The 16,977-nt window shown below is 44.5% G+C and overlaps 1 protein-coding gene across 2 annotated transcripts in view; it reads left to right on the top strand.

The window, feature by feature from the left end:
* LOC141086501 (ultra-long-chain fatty acid omega-hydroxylase-like) overlaps positions 1-16,977 on the top strand; it is a 115,050-nt gene that overhangs the window by 61,413 nt on the left and 36,660 nt on the right. For both annotated transcript variants that reach the window (XM_073572618.1, XM_073572627.1), the window contains exon 5: positions 13,699-13,826. In XM_073572618.1, coding sequence (XP_073428719.1) covers positions 13,699-13,826 — 128 coding nt within the window. The remainder of the gene's footprint in view (positions 1-13,698; positions 13,827-16,977) is intronic.

The raw sequence follows: 16,977 nt of genomic DNA on the forward strand, positions 1-16,977 counted from the left end.
TCTTTTCCAATGGAGACCCCCTTCCAGCAGCTTTAGTTTTTTTTTAAATATAATTTTTTTTGTAAATTTTATTTAGTTTTGTGTGAAAAGTCCCATCCAAGTTACAGCAGCAGGCTCTATGTGCTGCAGGATTTCAGTGGTTACTAAGGAAGTCGGGCCCCCTTGGTAGCAGAAATTGTGGACGGATTCAGGCTTCCTGTGATACATTCAGGGCTGCTCGTTCACAGCCCTCTGGAAAGTTCCCCTTCCCCTCATGTGCTTCATCCTGGACAAGAGCAGGGCTTCCCCCCTGTGTAAAGCCAGTAAAGGACTGAGCACATGGGGAGTTGGGGAGCTTTGCAAAGGGCTGTGAACCAGCAGCCCTGTATACATCATAGGGAGCACGTTGATGCCTCTTTCAGACTTGCTGTTTTCCTGGTGATTACCGCGGCAGTTTAAAACCGCTGCGGTAATCACCAGGAAGATAGAACATGTTTTAAAATGGAAAACTGCTTTCTGCTGCACAGTTTTCCCGCGATTTGAGCTCATTGACTTGCATCGGGCAAATCGAGTGCTATCTAGTGGTTTTACCGGCGATTACCGCCGCGGTTTTAAACTACTGCGATAATCGCCGGCAAAACCGCTAGTCTGAAAGAGGCCTGATAGTTGCACGTTCTGTGCAGCCACGCCCCCTAGGGTCCGTCCACAAGTTCTGCTACTAAGGTGAAACTACCTCCTTAGAAGCCACTGAAATCCTGCATCACATGGAGCCTGCTGTTGGAACTTGGATGGGACTTTTCACACAGTTGCTGGAAGGGGGCTCCATTGGAAAAGAAGATCAGTGCTATAACATAGTAAAACTTGTTTTTTTTTTTTTGTTTTTTTTTTAGAGTTACGCTTTAACTGTAAAAATTAAAACTGTTAAACAAGAAACATAAAGGGTATAGAGGGGGAAGGGTTAGAGAAAAAGAGGAAAGAAAAGAAAAATTGCAGGTGTTGTTAATGTTTGAATTATTTTACAGCTAAATATGTGACCATCAACTAAAATTCAAAGCTGTAGGTGATGCCTCTCAGATAATCTATCAAGCGTCTATTATTGAAATCTTGCACAATACGTTTAACCCTTGCTGAAATTGCAGCGTATTTTTTGTTTCTTGCAGTGGTGGGATTTCCTGCTATTATCTGAATAATTTCTAAACTGTGGAGCTCTTGCTGATGTTTCAGACAGTTAATGAGCCGGTATTTATTTGGGAAAAGAGTACCACATGTTTCTTGAAGGCTACGGTGCCATCCTTTAACATCATTATTTGTTCGCTGTTGATCATTTAATGTTCGTTCATACATATTCCAAAGTTGAACTGGAAACAAAGGTGCCCGACGTCCTCTGCGAGTCATTCGACCAATATAGGTATCTTCAAAATAATTGGCAATGGGTATGGCTTCTTGTGGAAAGTCAGTATTTTCCACTAACTCTTCAAATGAAGGCACAACATTCTGTGTTGGTAGAAAGGCAAGGGCAGGTATCATGTGTATCCAACGAGCAAATTCATGGTCACCTTGATATTGCACCTTGAGTCCTTAATTTTGAACTTGACGCCAAATTGACTGTGATAGGTGGAAGAAGCAACCGGTCTTCTCGATGTTGGGGAATTCACTCTCAAATGCCTGGATTGCAGCTACTTCAAAATCCAACATCAGGTTGTGTGGCTGCAGTCCAGGTTGCATGTTCTTCAGCTCTTGTAGCAATCTCTGGTATGTTGAACGGCTCTTGTCTGTCAGCAAGGCGTACACTTCAGGAACAACAAGGCCCTGTGAACTACATGGATTGTATAAAGTTGCTTGAACAGGGATGGTGTAGTGGAAAACATGCCATCAGCAAATCACTCTTTTCTTTGGGCCAGTAGATGGAGATTGTCTCTTGTTCCAAATATCAAGATACGGCTGTGTCCACTTCCTAATTACAAGTGAAAGTATTAGTACAGGAAATAATGAGAGACAAAATAAAAAAAGAGTAGCAGACAGAGAATTTCGGGATGAATTCACAATAAATTTTCCTAATCAGAAGCATCCGTTGTTCATATTTCACATTAAAAGCTCATTTTGCTTCAGATTTTCTGATTTTGTAACATAAACGTAAAACTGAAGCAAAATCTGGTGTGATGGGGCTAAACAATAGCTTTTTCAACGACATGTATTGTACCAGTGGAAAATGATATATTCCTGTTTAAAAATGCTTCCAAGCTTCAAAAATGTCACATTTTCAAACTCGTGAAAGGATTAACGGCAGCAAAAACTAGCAAAATGCTGAATTCCATGATAATAAAAGGTTTGCATCAGGAAAAACGAGCAAACATGTAAGAAGTATTTGTGAAAAAAAGCATACTAACTCAATGGTTCATTAGGTCGGGGTCATATGCAGTGTAAATGTCTAAATCCCATCCACATGCTCATGAAAAAATGCACAGTTAAAAAAATGACATGCAGTGCAGCAGTTGCGTACCTACCATGTAGGCAGGGGACGCCACTGCCCCCAGGCCGTCAGGGGGCCTGCCGCCAAGGGGTGTAATGCGCCCATGAACAGCGGGCACCCTGGATCTACCATGCTCTGGTAGGTGCCTGTCACCTACTGGAGTATGGCAAGGATAAAATAATACTCACCGCCTGCTGCTGCGCTGCTTTCCTCACTCTGCTTTGATGCAGATCCTGTGACGTGAGCAATCTAATGATTGCATACATCATTGCAGGTCTTGTATCAAAGCAGAGGAACGCAGCGTGTGGCAGCAGGTGCTGAATATTAATTCACCCCCTGCCAAGCTCTGGTAGGTGACAGGCACCTACTGGAGCATGGTGTACCCTCTTCCCAGCACTAATTCAGCATTGGAACTTCATTTCAGGCTGTTGGCAGGGGGTATGGCTAAAGGGGCAGGCCATCGCGGAGGAAGGGGGGCCCAGGCCCCTTCAAAACTTTGCTATGGGGACAGGGCCAAGCTACTTATGTCCCTGCATGTGAATGTATGCTGCCATTATGCAAAAAAGATTCCAGCCATTCAGACAAGGGGCATCCTGCACTAAAACCTGCACCTAAATCCATAGAGCTAAATAGAGATTTTGGTGTAGAATTATCTACACCAGAATAGCTGTAGATCTACAGTTGTGGACTAAGTTAGGAGACATGTTAATGAATCCTTAAGGTCCATTCACATGCACTAAGTAGTTGCAGCAGACGATCTGCAGCTAATTTATAGCATAAAATTCTACACTAAAATTGACATCTAGTGATGCGGGTTTGATGCGACAACTTTGTCCTCTAGCTCTGATTGACAATGGCTGGATACCTGCAAATCATGGTTGGTGGACAAGGTTACCACTCTGCTTACGAACATGGCAGACCACTGTATCTTAAAGGCAGGACTTCTACTGAGCAGAGAATCAGACTGCAACTAAACAAGTGAGGCATAGCTGGAATCAGTATGCCTCACCCTACATTATACTATCATCAAAGTTTCCCTTTAAGGTAAAATAATCACATAGTATTCTATATCAGCACTTTGTAATATATAATTTTTCACATTTGTGCAACATAAACTTTGCAATAATTCTGTATAATATAATGGAAATGTTAAATGCTCACCAGAGTCATGCAGAAGGAACTGCTGCTGGATACCATCAATATTGATCCCCTGGAACTCCTGGGGAATAACAAGTTGATCAAGGGTTTGGGGCAACCTTGGAATATTGCCAAGTTGCCTTGATAATCGTATTGTTCTCTTCAGTGATGCTTTCTTTGGGAGAAGTGCTACAACATTAGAATGGGCTCCTGAAATGACTTCTGTGAGAATCTGTTGTGGTGTCTCCTGTGTTGTCCTTGCCCTGGTGACCGCCTCATTGACAAGTCGGATTGCTTCAGGTCTTGCTGCTTGTGCTGCGTGGTTGTGGGGATTGGTTACTTTCACCTCTTCCCCAGATGCTTCATTGGTCCAAACACGTCCCTTGCAAGTCGATCATTTTTCACACACCCAGATGGAATGGACATCGTCAGCCGTTCGTTTGGAAAATACGTAAATGTGATTCTTGTAGACCAACTTCTTCCCACGTTTGGATAGAACTGAATTCATAGTTGTAGAAAGTGAATTGCTGTGGAAGCTGACTGATTTTTTTGTGCTAGTACACCTCTCTCTTTGTAGGCCTCTTTCACACATCAGTTTTTTGCCTTCAGGCGCGATCCGGCTTTTTTTTGTAAAACCGGATCCGGCAAAATGCAATGCCGGATCCAGTTTTTCCCCATTGACTTGCATTAGCGCCGGATCGTGCCGGATGGCATTGCGTTTCATCCGTTTTTTGCCGGATCCGGCAACTTGTCTCATTCCGGCGTCTGGAAAAAACGGCTACTGTAACGTTTTTTGTCTCCGGCGAAAAAGCCGGAAGCGCCGGATCCGGCGCTTCCAGCTTTTTGCTACAATGAAAGTCTATGGGCGCCGGAATGCGCCGGATCCAGAAAAAGACGGATCCAGCCACCGGATCCGGGTTTTTTTAAGTCTGCGCATGCTCAGATCCAATTGGCCAGCCCCCAGGAACAGATATAACCTGCTAGACGGATCCAGCAGAAAAACGGATCCGTTTCTACAGTTCTCCAAAATTTATGCCGGATCCGTTTTTTCAAAAAATAGCCGGATCCTGCCTGACTGCAAAAAACTGATGTGTGAAAGTAGCCGTAGAGATTTTAGACACTGCTATATTCTGATGTAAAGATGGAATAAAAGCTAGTCTAATGTAACTTGCAGGACACCTGACATGAAAATTGTTACATCTGCAACAAAACTTGCAAAAAAGCAGGTCAGTGCTGGGTCAGGTAAAAGTTCACAAAATGTTTTGAGTTTAGAGTGGTTTATATTCCCCACCTAATCAGGTCTTATTCACACTACATCTTTTGAATCCATTTATTTTTTTCGTGTTATGTTTTTGTAACACAAAAACGTTTTAGAAATGTTTTGGAAAATGTCTTGTTAAAATTGCAGGCAAAATGCTCTGACACTATAATGCAATCAGTTGTGAGGTTTTCAGATGGAAACAGTTGATTTAAAATGTCACAAAAGTGCAGCACTCTGTACAGTACTTTTGTGACATGTGTATTGATGACGGATGGGAATTCATGAACCACAAGGACAAACTGGCAAAACATCCAAACACAAAATTCTGGGGGCAAAACAGGGTACAAACATCCAGGGGAAAACTACTGGGGGCGAAAAATCCGGGGGCGAACTGCCAGGGGCAAAAAGTCCGGGGGCAAAACATCTGGGGGCGAACTACCGAGGGCAAAAAATCTGGGGGCGAACTGCTGGGGGCGAAACATCCGGGGGTGAAACATCCGGGGGCAAACTGCTGGAGGCGAAACATCCGGGGGCAAACTGCTGGGGGTGAAGCATCAGGGGGCGAACTGCTGGGGGCGAACTGTGTGGGGGCGAATCCTCCTGGGGGCGAAATTATAGGGGTGAAATGTACCTGGGGGCGAACTGCTGGGGGCCAAAATGTGCGGGGGCGAATCCTCCTGGGGGCGAAATTATAGGGGTGAAATGTGAAATGAAATGTGAAATTTGGAACGAGTCTGTGAGGGAGCCGTTGAGCCTGATCCTTGCCGTGGGCATTGTATACATCCCCATAATTGCGGTTATTATTGAGGGAGGAAAGCAAAATTTTATTAAAGTCTCTTTTAGGAACAACCAGTCTACCCTGTCGAATGCTTTCTCTGCATCTATACTCATTAGCACTAATGGGATTTTGCGCAGTTTTGCATATTGTATTAGGTGCAAAATTTTGTAAGTATTATCCTTTCCCTCCCCCTCAAAAACTAGATTGATTTAAAGAGATTATTAGAGGCAGCACAACCGCAACCCTGTTAGCCAGCATTCTCGAATACAATTTTAGATCCGTATTGAGCAATGAAATTGGCCTTTAACTGCCACACTGCTCCGGGTCTTTCCCTTCTTTATAAATCAGTGAGATCCTGGCCTCCAGAAGTTGGCGTGGAGCCTCTTCGCCCTTTTGAAGAGTTGCACATATTAAGGAGGTGGGGGAGTAGAGCTTCAGGAAAGGATTTGTATTTTGTAGTAGTATACAGTAAATCCTTTTGGGCAATTCGACAGGGCAGACTGGAGCTCTCCGAGAGTGAATGGCTTAGTTAGTTGTTGTTGTTGGGAATCAGTTAAATTTGGGAGGTTTAGGTTTTTTAGGAAGGTTCTAATATCTTGACTCCTTTGAGTTTTCTCTTGTTCCATTTCATTCGGGCGCAAGTGGTAAAGGGTTTTGTAGTAATGTAGAAACTCTTCTTCTATCTGGGAGTAGTTCTGGGTTCTGGAGCCAGTTTTGGTTTTAATGACGTGTATAAAGGTATGTGCTTGCCTCTTCTTAATTAGTGACATGGTTAATTTTGTAGCCTTATCACCGTGGACGAATATACGATTCCTCCACGATGCATAAAACTTAACAGCTTGTTCTCTGAGGAGGTCTTTCAGTTTTTGCCTTTTGGCCGTAAGTTCTAGTAGAGTTTGTGGTAATAGTGATTTTTTTATGTTGGGACTCTAAGTATATTATTTCTTCAAGCAAAGTATCTATTTCCTGTTTTTTTTTGTTCTATTTAAGTGGGACGCGATAGAGATGAGTTCCCCCCCTAATCACAGATTTGTGTGCCTTCCATATTATTGAAGGTGAGATTTCCTCAGCATTGTTAAGTTCAAAGTAAGATAAGATGGCCTTGCTGACCTGAGATTTAATTGTGGGGCTATCTAGCAAAGATTAATTTAAGGGCCTTTTACACATAGCGAGATCGCTAGCGATATCGCTAAAGCGTCACCGATTTTGTGACGCAACAGCGACATCGCTAGCAATCTCGCTACATGTGACAGTTACCTGTGACCGCCCCCCCCCCCCCTGGATATCGCTGATTGCGCTGGAACGTCCCGGGCCATTTCTTTCTCGTTGGAGTCCCACCTGCGCTGACTAGCAACGCATGGATGCAGGCAGAAGACTTCATCATTGCTGCCGTCTGACAGGGAGGAGCGACCGCAGAGGATCGCTGCTGCGTCGCTGGTGAGGTCTGCCTGTTTGGCAGCTCACTAGCGCATTTAGTGATGCACCAGCGATCCTGATCGTTGTCAGGATCGCTGGTGCATCGCTAAATGTAACGGGACCCTTAGTTGCCATGATCTGCAGGGGAAAAATTGTTTAGAAAGGATTGTCAGCTGACACATAAGAGTGGTCAGAGAAGAGGGAAGGGATGATATGTTTATTGTATATTAGGACATCAATGATCTGGGGGGCAAGCAGGTAATCGATTCGATGGTACCAACCGTGTGGGTACGAGAAGTATGTATAATTCCGCTTGGCTGGGTGCAGGTAACGCCACAGGTCTACTTGGTTCAGGGAGTGGAGTGCTGCTTTTATCCTTGCCAAATCTTTTAATGAGATCGCCCTTTTTTTTGTTGTGTCTATGGTTGGTTCGAGAGCTAAATTGAAGTCCCCTCCTATGATCAGTGTGCCTTCTCTGAAGTCTCTGATTTTCTTAAACACAGCAAGTAGCCATTGTAAATGTTTTTTGTTTGGCGCATAAAGACTACAGATGGTAACCACGACACCTACCATTAGCCCTTTGACCAGCATGAATCGTCCATCTGGGTCCGCCAGCAGGTCAGGTAAAAGGAATGGGATACCCTTAGCTATGGCTGTCGAGACTCCCCTTGACTTCACTTGGGGGGGGGTGGCGTGAAACCACCTGTCATAGTATGCTTTACCAAAAGAAGGAATCTTTTCCGCGTTGAAATGTTTCTTGTAGAAGTAACAGGTCTATACCTTTTTTCTTAATGTATGAGAGCGTTTGGCCTCTGGAGGATGGAGAGTTGAATCCATTAGTGTTTTAATGTGATTAGTTTAATTACCTTTTGGTCGTTAGCCATTTGGGAGTGTAGGTCCTGTCAACTTTGTCCATTGGTGGGATTTATCCCAAGGTGCCTCCTCAGGATTTTTTAATTAGTGGTGCAAAATAATACAACAATAAAACATTGTTTTACAACTTACATGTTGCAATTTCAAAGAAGAAACAGAATGAACAGCATGTTCAGCAATAACGGCACCACTAATTAATACTTGGTTGCACACCCTTTGGCATTGATGACTGCCTCCAAACATTTCTTGTAGCCATCTATAGGCTTCTTGCACTTCTTAGCTGGCATTTTCTCCCACTCTTCCTCTGCAGTTTGTTCAAGCTCTTGAATGTTTGCAGGGTTCTTTTTTCCAATGGCAGATTTCAGCTCACCCCAAAGATTTTCAATAGGATTGAGGTTAGAACTAATTGATGGCCATTTTAAAACAGTCCATGATTTGTTTTTCAACCATTCCTGTGTACTTTTGGATGTGTGCTTTGGGTCATTGCCTTGCTAGAGGACCTTTTTTTTTTTCTCAAACCAAGTTTTCTTACACTGAGTAGGACATATTGCACTTAAATATCTTGATATTTCTCTTATTTCAATATTCCTATGATACAGTCAAGGCCTCCAGTACCAGACACAGAAAAGCAATGCCACAGCATTATGGATCCTCCACCATGCTAAACTGTTGGTAGTGTTCTTTTCCTTATAAGCTTCATTGCGCCATCTGTAAACAAACTAGCTTTGCATTGCCATAAAGCTCTATTTTTGTTTCATCTGTCCACAGAATATATTCCCAGAAGGATTGTGGTTTGTCAAGGTACTCTTTGGCAAAGATCAGTCGTTCCTTTTTATCTCTTTTCAGCAATAGCTTCTTCGTTAGCCTTTGCCCATAAAGTTCTGCTTAGTTTAGAGTGCGGCGTGTGGTATTTGTTGAAACCATAACCCCAGACTATTCCAGGTTGGCCTTCAGGTCTTTGTTTGACATGGTGTTTTTTCCACCATTCGCATCAACCATCGAAGACATTTCTTGTCAATTTTCCTCTTCCCCCCACATCCAGGGAGGTTATTGACTGCTTAATGAATGGCAAACATTGTGAAAAAGAAACATGGCCTACCATGTGGCTTTTTATAACACTGAAATCATCATTCATTGGTTAATTCATGTCACTTGGGCACCAACAATTAATCACGGGGGATTCTCATTTGTGAATTACCCCAGTCGAGTCAAAACGTGTTTCCATACTAACTTAATGTAAAGGGTGCCAATACTATGGCAAGCTTTAGGTTTTTCTATTTTTCACTCCCATTGTTTTTTGTTTTAAATTATTGGTTATCATTTGCGTTTTGGTATTTAACATGAATGCTCTATAAAAAAAAAAAAAAACGTTTCACTTGATTCATTTTTTTTCAGTTGATAGTTATGAATGTTATACACATTCACTCACGGGTAATGGAAAAAAAGGGAAGACCTACTAAATCGAGACACAACACTCACGCTAAACTGGTCCCTGTACATTCTACAAAGACCTTTGCCGCACAACTCTAAAACACCACCTCGGACTTGACTTCCTAATAGGCCATCAAGGGGCTTCTCATACCTCCTGAGGAATCAGAAGATAGGCCACAACACACTGCCAACAAGAGGAGAGTAAAATGTTCAGGAATGTTCACGTTTTTATAAGAAAAAGCGAGAAAGCTAAGAATATACAAAAGTAAATGTGACACCCCAGAGTCTGGTTGTCACAGTGACATTGCCTCCCTCTAAGGCCGGTTTCACATTAGCGCATTTTATGCGCGCGCACGGCCGGGGGTAGCTCCGCCCCCGATCCGGCTCTCTGCCCGGCGTGCCCGCCCCTTCCTTGTAGCGCCGCCTCCTAGCGGACAGCGGCGCCTGCGATCGGCGCACCCTATCTTTAGCATAGGGTGCGCCGATCGTGCGCAGGTCGTGCGCTAGTTGCGCTTTGACCTGCGCTGCGCACTTTTGACGGTGCGCCGTGCGCGCCAAAATCGAACTTTTCGGATTTTGGCGCGCACGGCGCACCGTCATAAGTGCGCAGCGCAGGTCAAAGCGCAACTAGCGCACGGCCTGCGCACGATCGGCGCACCCTATGCTAAAGATAGGGTGCGCCGATCGCAGGCGCCGCTGTCCGCTAGGAGGCGGCGCTACAAGGAAGGGGCGGGCACGCCGGGCAGAGAGCCGGATCGGGGGCGGAGCTACCCCCGGCCGTGCGCGCGCTGTAAAAGCGCTAATGTGAAACCGGCCTAAGAGGTAAAGTCATGCTTGGAGGCAGAAAAGGGACCCCCATGCCAGGCAGCATAGATTTAATCAATTTTCTACTGCAGGTCAGAAAAAGGAGATGCCTTATAAATTCTGGCCAGAAGAGGGGGTTGGTGAGTCAGCTAGAAATCAGCTGAGGGGGTTGTCATGGAAACGAAGCAGCTGTGAGGAGAAAGGATGACAGTTAAACGTGAGGACGTGAAAGATCTTTCTGGAAGATCCTGTCAGATGAAGACAGGGAGCTGATCTGTGAAGAGGGAAAGGACAAGGGCAGAGACTGAGAGACTCTAGGGAAGCTAAAATACTGCATATAGCAGACCCCGGAGTGAAGCGCTAATAAAGAGAAAAGGGACATCAGAGTCCTAGGCTGACAGGAGCTGTAAGCTCTGATAGTCGAATCTGAAAGTACAGGGGATTGTAAATTCCTGTGCACATTGAACACCTGAGGGCACGTCAGCGGATAAGGAGCCCGGGGCCGACGGTGAAGAGAACGGTACCCGTGGAATAGGCTCGCGCTGACAGCCGTACAGATTAGTGAAACCATCACGAATAGAGGGTCGCAGCATAGTTATATACAGCGGAGACCCACACACAAAGCGCAGAAAGGAAGGTCCTTAAACCCCACCTGGCAAGGTGGATCCCCTGAATGCCTCCAGGCGAACCGGACTCATTCCATCACCTGTATGTGGTACTCCGGACTGCAACCTATTACCAGTAAAAGGTAAAGAAACTGCACCTCTCTGTGTCTTTCTCTCATTTATCTGCACCCCAACGTTTACAGCCATTTTTACTATTTATTTAACATCTTTGCCCTGGGACTACAGCCCTACCTGTGGAGGGCTACAACATCATAGCTGCGCCCAACATCCATCCCAGAGGAACAACACCGCAGCGCTGGTCACCTCTGACCAGAATACCACAGGTGGTGTCACGTATTTCACCATCTATAAACATTATCTTTATTTTTACCACATAAATACCACACAACTTTCCCCTATTTTATTACTGGACACCTCTGGGCCACTGACCGGTTCGCCGCCGCCGTGACACCATCCCCCATTGAAGTCGACGGTACCGAGTACCCCCAGGCCCCGCGGGGCGCTCCATAAACAGAACAAACATAACCCCCAGAAACTTAAAGTGTAAGTAAAGTAAGAGGAACTGGGAAAACAAACAGCCTCACTGCAGGAATTCAACTGGTGTTTACCATGCAAGATATACTTCTTAGCCGAAGGGCTGGAACTCCTAAATCTAAGTCCATCTAGAGGTACAGCCAGCAAGCAAGTGCAATGAAGTGTGAACATATAAAACCCAACCGAGAATGTGATTGGGCAGACCAAAATGGGAAAACGTAAAACATCTGAAGAGGATCAAACCAAGAAGGGGTGACCAAAGACAGTTTGACCCATCAGCATTTGGACAGGCAAGAAAAGACTATAGTTCAGGAGACAGGGGAATGTTATGATTGAGTCGCCGTAGGAGGCAAAAATAGAAATGCTAGCTAAGTCCAGAAAACCAGAGAAGTTGGCAGCTATCTGATTGCAGACCCCTGAACCTATCAACATAACTAGCAGTAGCCGTGGGGGGCTCCTACGATGCCCTAGGCCCCTCGATCACAGCCGGAGGACTACATAGCCTAAAGACAGAAAGGGAAATCTAAACTGCCCCAGAGCAGACCCCAAAGCAAAAGGCAGCCCCCCACATATAATGACGGTGAAGCAAGAAGAAAGAACAAAACACAGACAGAAAGATAGACTGAGCAAAGATGGGGCCCACGCTAGCTTAGATAGGAAAGGACAGGAAGGCTGCTGTCTGCAATCCGTGAAAAACCCTATGAAAATAAGAGCCAACAAACTGACAGTAAAAAAGGCCCTGAAGACGCTAGGCTTCAAAAAAGCTATGTCAGTACTCAGGAATATTCTGAAGACAGAGCAACAGGCAAAAGGAGATTCAGCTCACCCCAGCAGGGAGTGGCAGAATCCAGAAAAGCAAGGAAAACAAATCACTAATGCAAAAAGGCAAAGCAGAAATCTTAGCTTTAGATGAGCAGGAATCAGACTGGTTTCCTAGAAGTCCACAGAGAAATCACCCGCAGGCCAGAAGGGCGTCGGCAGCCTTATATCCAGTCATTAACTCCACTCAGCCAGTCATCATCATCAGCCCCAGGTGTTTGACAATCAGGCTCACTACCTTTCTTCACCAGAAGAGGAAGTTCCTCGGGCCTCAGTAGTGAAGGGGAAAATGAACTCACAACAGGGGAACCAGTCACAGTGCAACAGGTCAGCTGATCAAATCCCCAAACCGAGCCATGATGATATAAATACGATAAAAACTTTGATGGGAGTGTGTCTTAAAGTAGAACATTTCACAATTTTATAATTGCACATTAAAAGTTCATCTGGAGCCTCCAGCCATGCCCCTTCATAAAGACTGGCATGTACAGTCTAAGCGTTTTGCTTTCATGCAGCACCACTAGGGAAGACCTGAGACATTATTTAAATGATTGACATCTCATCTATACTAAGTGACCACTACAGCCAATAACTGGCCTCCATTTTCTCATGCCTCTACCATGGCATCACAGCTGAGACCAGTGAATGGCTGCAGCGGTCAAAATCATTGTTTGAGCTCTGTAAACAAAGACCGTCAGGGAACAGAGGAGTTTCAATGGCATGAACAGGAATGTAATGACTATTTTGTTATTTTATTATACTACTAGCTGAAGAGCCCGGCGCTGCCCGGGCATAGTAACTAGCTGTGGTTAGTTATAACAAATTATAATTATCCTCCATCCCATAGTCCCGTGCCCATATACCCATCATACATATCCTCCATCCCATAGTCCCGTGCCCATATACCCGTCATACATATCCTCCATCCCATAATGCAGTGCCCATATACCCATCACACATCCTCCATCCCATAGTCCCGTGCCCATATACCCGTCATACATATCCTCCATCCCATAGTCCAGTGCCCATATACCCATCACACATCCTCCATCCCATAGTCCCGTGCCCATATACCCATCACACATCCTCCATCCCATAGTCAACCATTATGACATCATAATGAGCGGCGGAGCTTGCAACCTACGATGACATCAGCGTCGCCATGGCAACCATTATGACATCATAATGAGGGGCGGGGCTTGATACACACACACACTTTTTCCCCATTGTGTAGATAGGGGAAAAATTGCTTGGTGAATTGGAACGCGCGGGGTTAAAATTTCGCCTCACAACATAGCTTAGGACACTCTCAGGGTCCAGGCGTGTGACTGTGCCAAATTTTGTGGCTGTAGCTGCGACGGTGCGGATGCCTATCCTGGACATACATACACTTGAGCTTTATATATTAGATTTGCCTTTGCCACAATTATGCCCGATCCTGAACAACACTTTTTATTTGTTGACCAAAAGTATAAAATCTAATATTCGTTTTGCATCTTCACTTATGAAATAATAATCAATATAAGTCCTGATGTGTTAACTTTTTATTTAAATAATTTTTATCTTTTAGGAGATGGCCTTTTGCTCAACCGTGGAGAGAAATGGGCCCGCCACCGACGTCTATTGACACCTGCATTTCACTTTGATATTTTAAAGCATTATGTGAAGATCTTTAACGAGAGCACAGATATCTTGCATGTGAGTTTAATCAGTAGACATCAATTACTTCTACATGTTATATAGTCATAGTAGAAGGAAGATGACTCCTAATTGGGGATTAAATGCTAGCTTCATAGTTTTTGATTCTTACAATGATAAAAATCTGTCTTTGTTACAAAATGCACCCTGAGGTGCACAGGTCGTAACAATTCAAATATCAGAGCTCTTAATAAACCAAGCATCGTAGTATCCATCACATGATCTGGACAGATTTTGATCCAGTAGATGTCTTCCGTGAAGGTTCCCTTTAAATGAAAAACAGGGAACTTTAACATGAAGAATCGAAATAGTTTATATTGTAAAATTATATAATACATTTTTATTTGCTGAAACTAGAATGCTCCAAAAGTTCACACTCTGAAATGACACATTTTAAGGACTTGTTTATTTTCAGGCAACCTTATACATTGGATGTGTGCCATTTATTTTTAATTGGATAGCACACGAGCAGCACACTGACCCTAGTGCTGTTTAGATCTATTTTGCTCGGGGGGCGTGTCCAGATGAGGAGCTGAGTGGGTGCAGGGAACGCTAGCTCCATGCCCCAGCAGAACACAGCAGCAGGCAGCAGCGAGAAAAACCCGCAATTTAACTCACCACGACGTCAGGTGGGGTCCTGGCACCGATGGGGCACATCACGAGGAGCAGGGAGTAGTGCTGGGCAGGATACCGGTCTTTGTGCCGGTGCCCAGGAAAATCCAAGATGGCCGCCGCAGCACTCGCCATGCGGCCAGCGGTGATGTGGAGCGCTCTGGAGGGGTTTGATCTCCTGACACCGGGTCAGACCTCACCGGAGAGGGGCACAAGTGCAGTGGAGCAGGCACAGGAGAGATCAGGCAGATCTTCACTCAGGAGCCCGGAGAAGCAGAGCAACAAACCGCAAGTACATGCACCTGACACAGGGCACCCCTCCACCCTCAAAACAGAGGCCACACTGAAGTCCCTGCTAGGAGATCTAAACCAGGCTATACATAGTTACATTACCTCAGCCTTCACTGCACTACAGAAAGACATTGGGCACATAAGGGACAGAACAGCACATATTGAGGAGAAGTTTGAGGAATTCACCACAGCCCACAACCAGTTAGTGGATGCTCATAATGAGGCAGATGAGGAGATCACCGCCCTAAAACTGAAGCTGGAGGACCGCTCTGGGCGCAACAATCTGTGCTTCAGGGGGATACCAGAAAGCGTTGCTGCGGACGCGTTGAAGGAGTTCCTAACAGATTTTTTCACCGCACTAGTCTCCGAGGCGGAACAGCAAGATCTCCTAATAGACAGAGCACACAGGATCCCCAAACCTAAAAGAGTCCCCGCCACACAGGTCCTGATTTTTCCCTGAGAGGCCTTGAATCTACTGCAGTAGTGGTCTCTGGCAACGGTGAACGAGGATACCAGCTCCCCGCTGAAGAAGAAAATGCCGCCCAGCACCAATGGAGTGAACATGAACAAGAGAAGAGATTACAAGACTATTTTTTCACCATGGTCTGCGGAGGCACGAGAGGAGAATTTTTTGTTTCTCGTCACCCCCCACTATATACTGGATAGCAAAGCATATCCAGGAGGTTCACTTAGAACCAAACTCTATTTTTGAAACTTAGTTTTTTTTCACAAAATTAAATGTTGTCTTTTGTTATACCCCCATTTTTACCTAATTGTCTAGTGGTGACACACAGATTTTATCTGTAATCTGTACATGGTTCTTCACATTTCCAGCATTAATGTAAAAGGTCTGAATAGTCCATTCAAAAGATCCCTTTTATGGAAAGAGGCCCAATCCCTAAAAGCAGATGTATTGTGCATTCAGGAAACCCACCTAAGTAGCATTGACACCCATAGATTGCAGAATAGATATTTTCCAAATGTTTCTCATTTCCATGCAATTGACATAAAAAGAGGAGTAGTAATCGCGATAAAGAACACCGTCACCTTCCAGCTAATCACCAGCGTAGTGGACGATGAGGGCAGATACGTCATCCTAGTCTGCACCATAAATAACAAGACCTACACAATTGTCTCTATTTATGCCCCTAACTCCAAGCAGATCTCATATCTTAAAGACACCATGGCAGTAGTAGCAAAGGTGAAAAAAGGCGCCTTGTTAGTCTGTGGGGACTTTAAATACCTACAAATAAGACATTTCTTACAAGGAAAAAAGGATATAGTGTTTTCACAACCCTCCAAATTATATTCAATGCTCCTCGCCCCAACGCGGCAAATACTAGCGCTGCCTGTAAGGTACAACCATATGTTAGAGGAGACGTTTCCTTCTCTGGACTCGTATCTCCATAAAAGGGAGACTGATCTACAATGCTGGATCACCCCGGGTCAGTGGCGGACGTCCTTCTCAATGATAGGGACACACTCTAAGGCTATGTGCACACGTATGCAGAAAATGTCTGCATGAAAACCGGACTCCTTCCCAGAAAACGCGCATTTTTGCCGCAATTTTTGCGCGTTTTTGCCGTGATTTTTTCCGGAGCATCCCCAGACACAGAAAATAGCCAGAAATGCGGAATTTACTGCGAAATTAATGAGCATGCTGCGTTTTTTACCGCAAAGCGTTTTTTTCGTGGTAAAAAACGCATCAATATGCACAAAGTGCAAAATGCATTAAAATGCAGGCTTCTTTTAGGAGTTTTTTGAGCGGATTTTGGTAAATCCACGGGAAAAACGCGAAAAAAAGCAACGTGTGAACACAGCCTAAATGTACCAATCGCCTGGAGAACGCCAGAAAGCTGCTGTACAGGTGGTACTTCACATGGGCCTCTGTACCCAGCCTAAGTGTGAATGGGGAGATTCAGGAAAATATCTAAAAGAGTAGCTGCCTCTTTTACCCATGACATCAATCACACGGCAGCCTTCATTTTGTATGCTACAATTGGAAACGTAAAGCTGGTCCGTAATTGGCTGCTGTGGGCAATAAAGACAGTTTTTCTTTTAAAAAGTTTCAAAAATCTCCCTCAATATATATTTTTCTTGGTCTATCTGTTTTTTCGGAGACACATATGGCTTCTTTGTACTTAAAATTAAAACCTATTTTGACAAAAAATTGCATGTTAAACAAGAATTTTTCTTTGTATTTTTATTCCCTATTTTCTCTAGTATTTTTCATGTATCATTTAAAAAA

Source organism: Dendrobates tinctorius, unplaced genomic scaffold, assembly GCF_039654945.1.
Source record: "Dendrobates tinctorius isolate UK_male_01 unplaced genomic scaffold, ASM3965494v1 ptg000007l, whole genome shotgun sequence".
Classification (NCBI taxonomy): domain Eukaryota; kingdom Metazoa; phylum Chordata; class Amphibia; order Anura; family Dendrobatidae; genus Dendrobates; species Dendrobates tinctorius.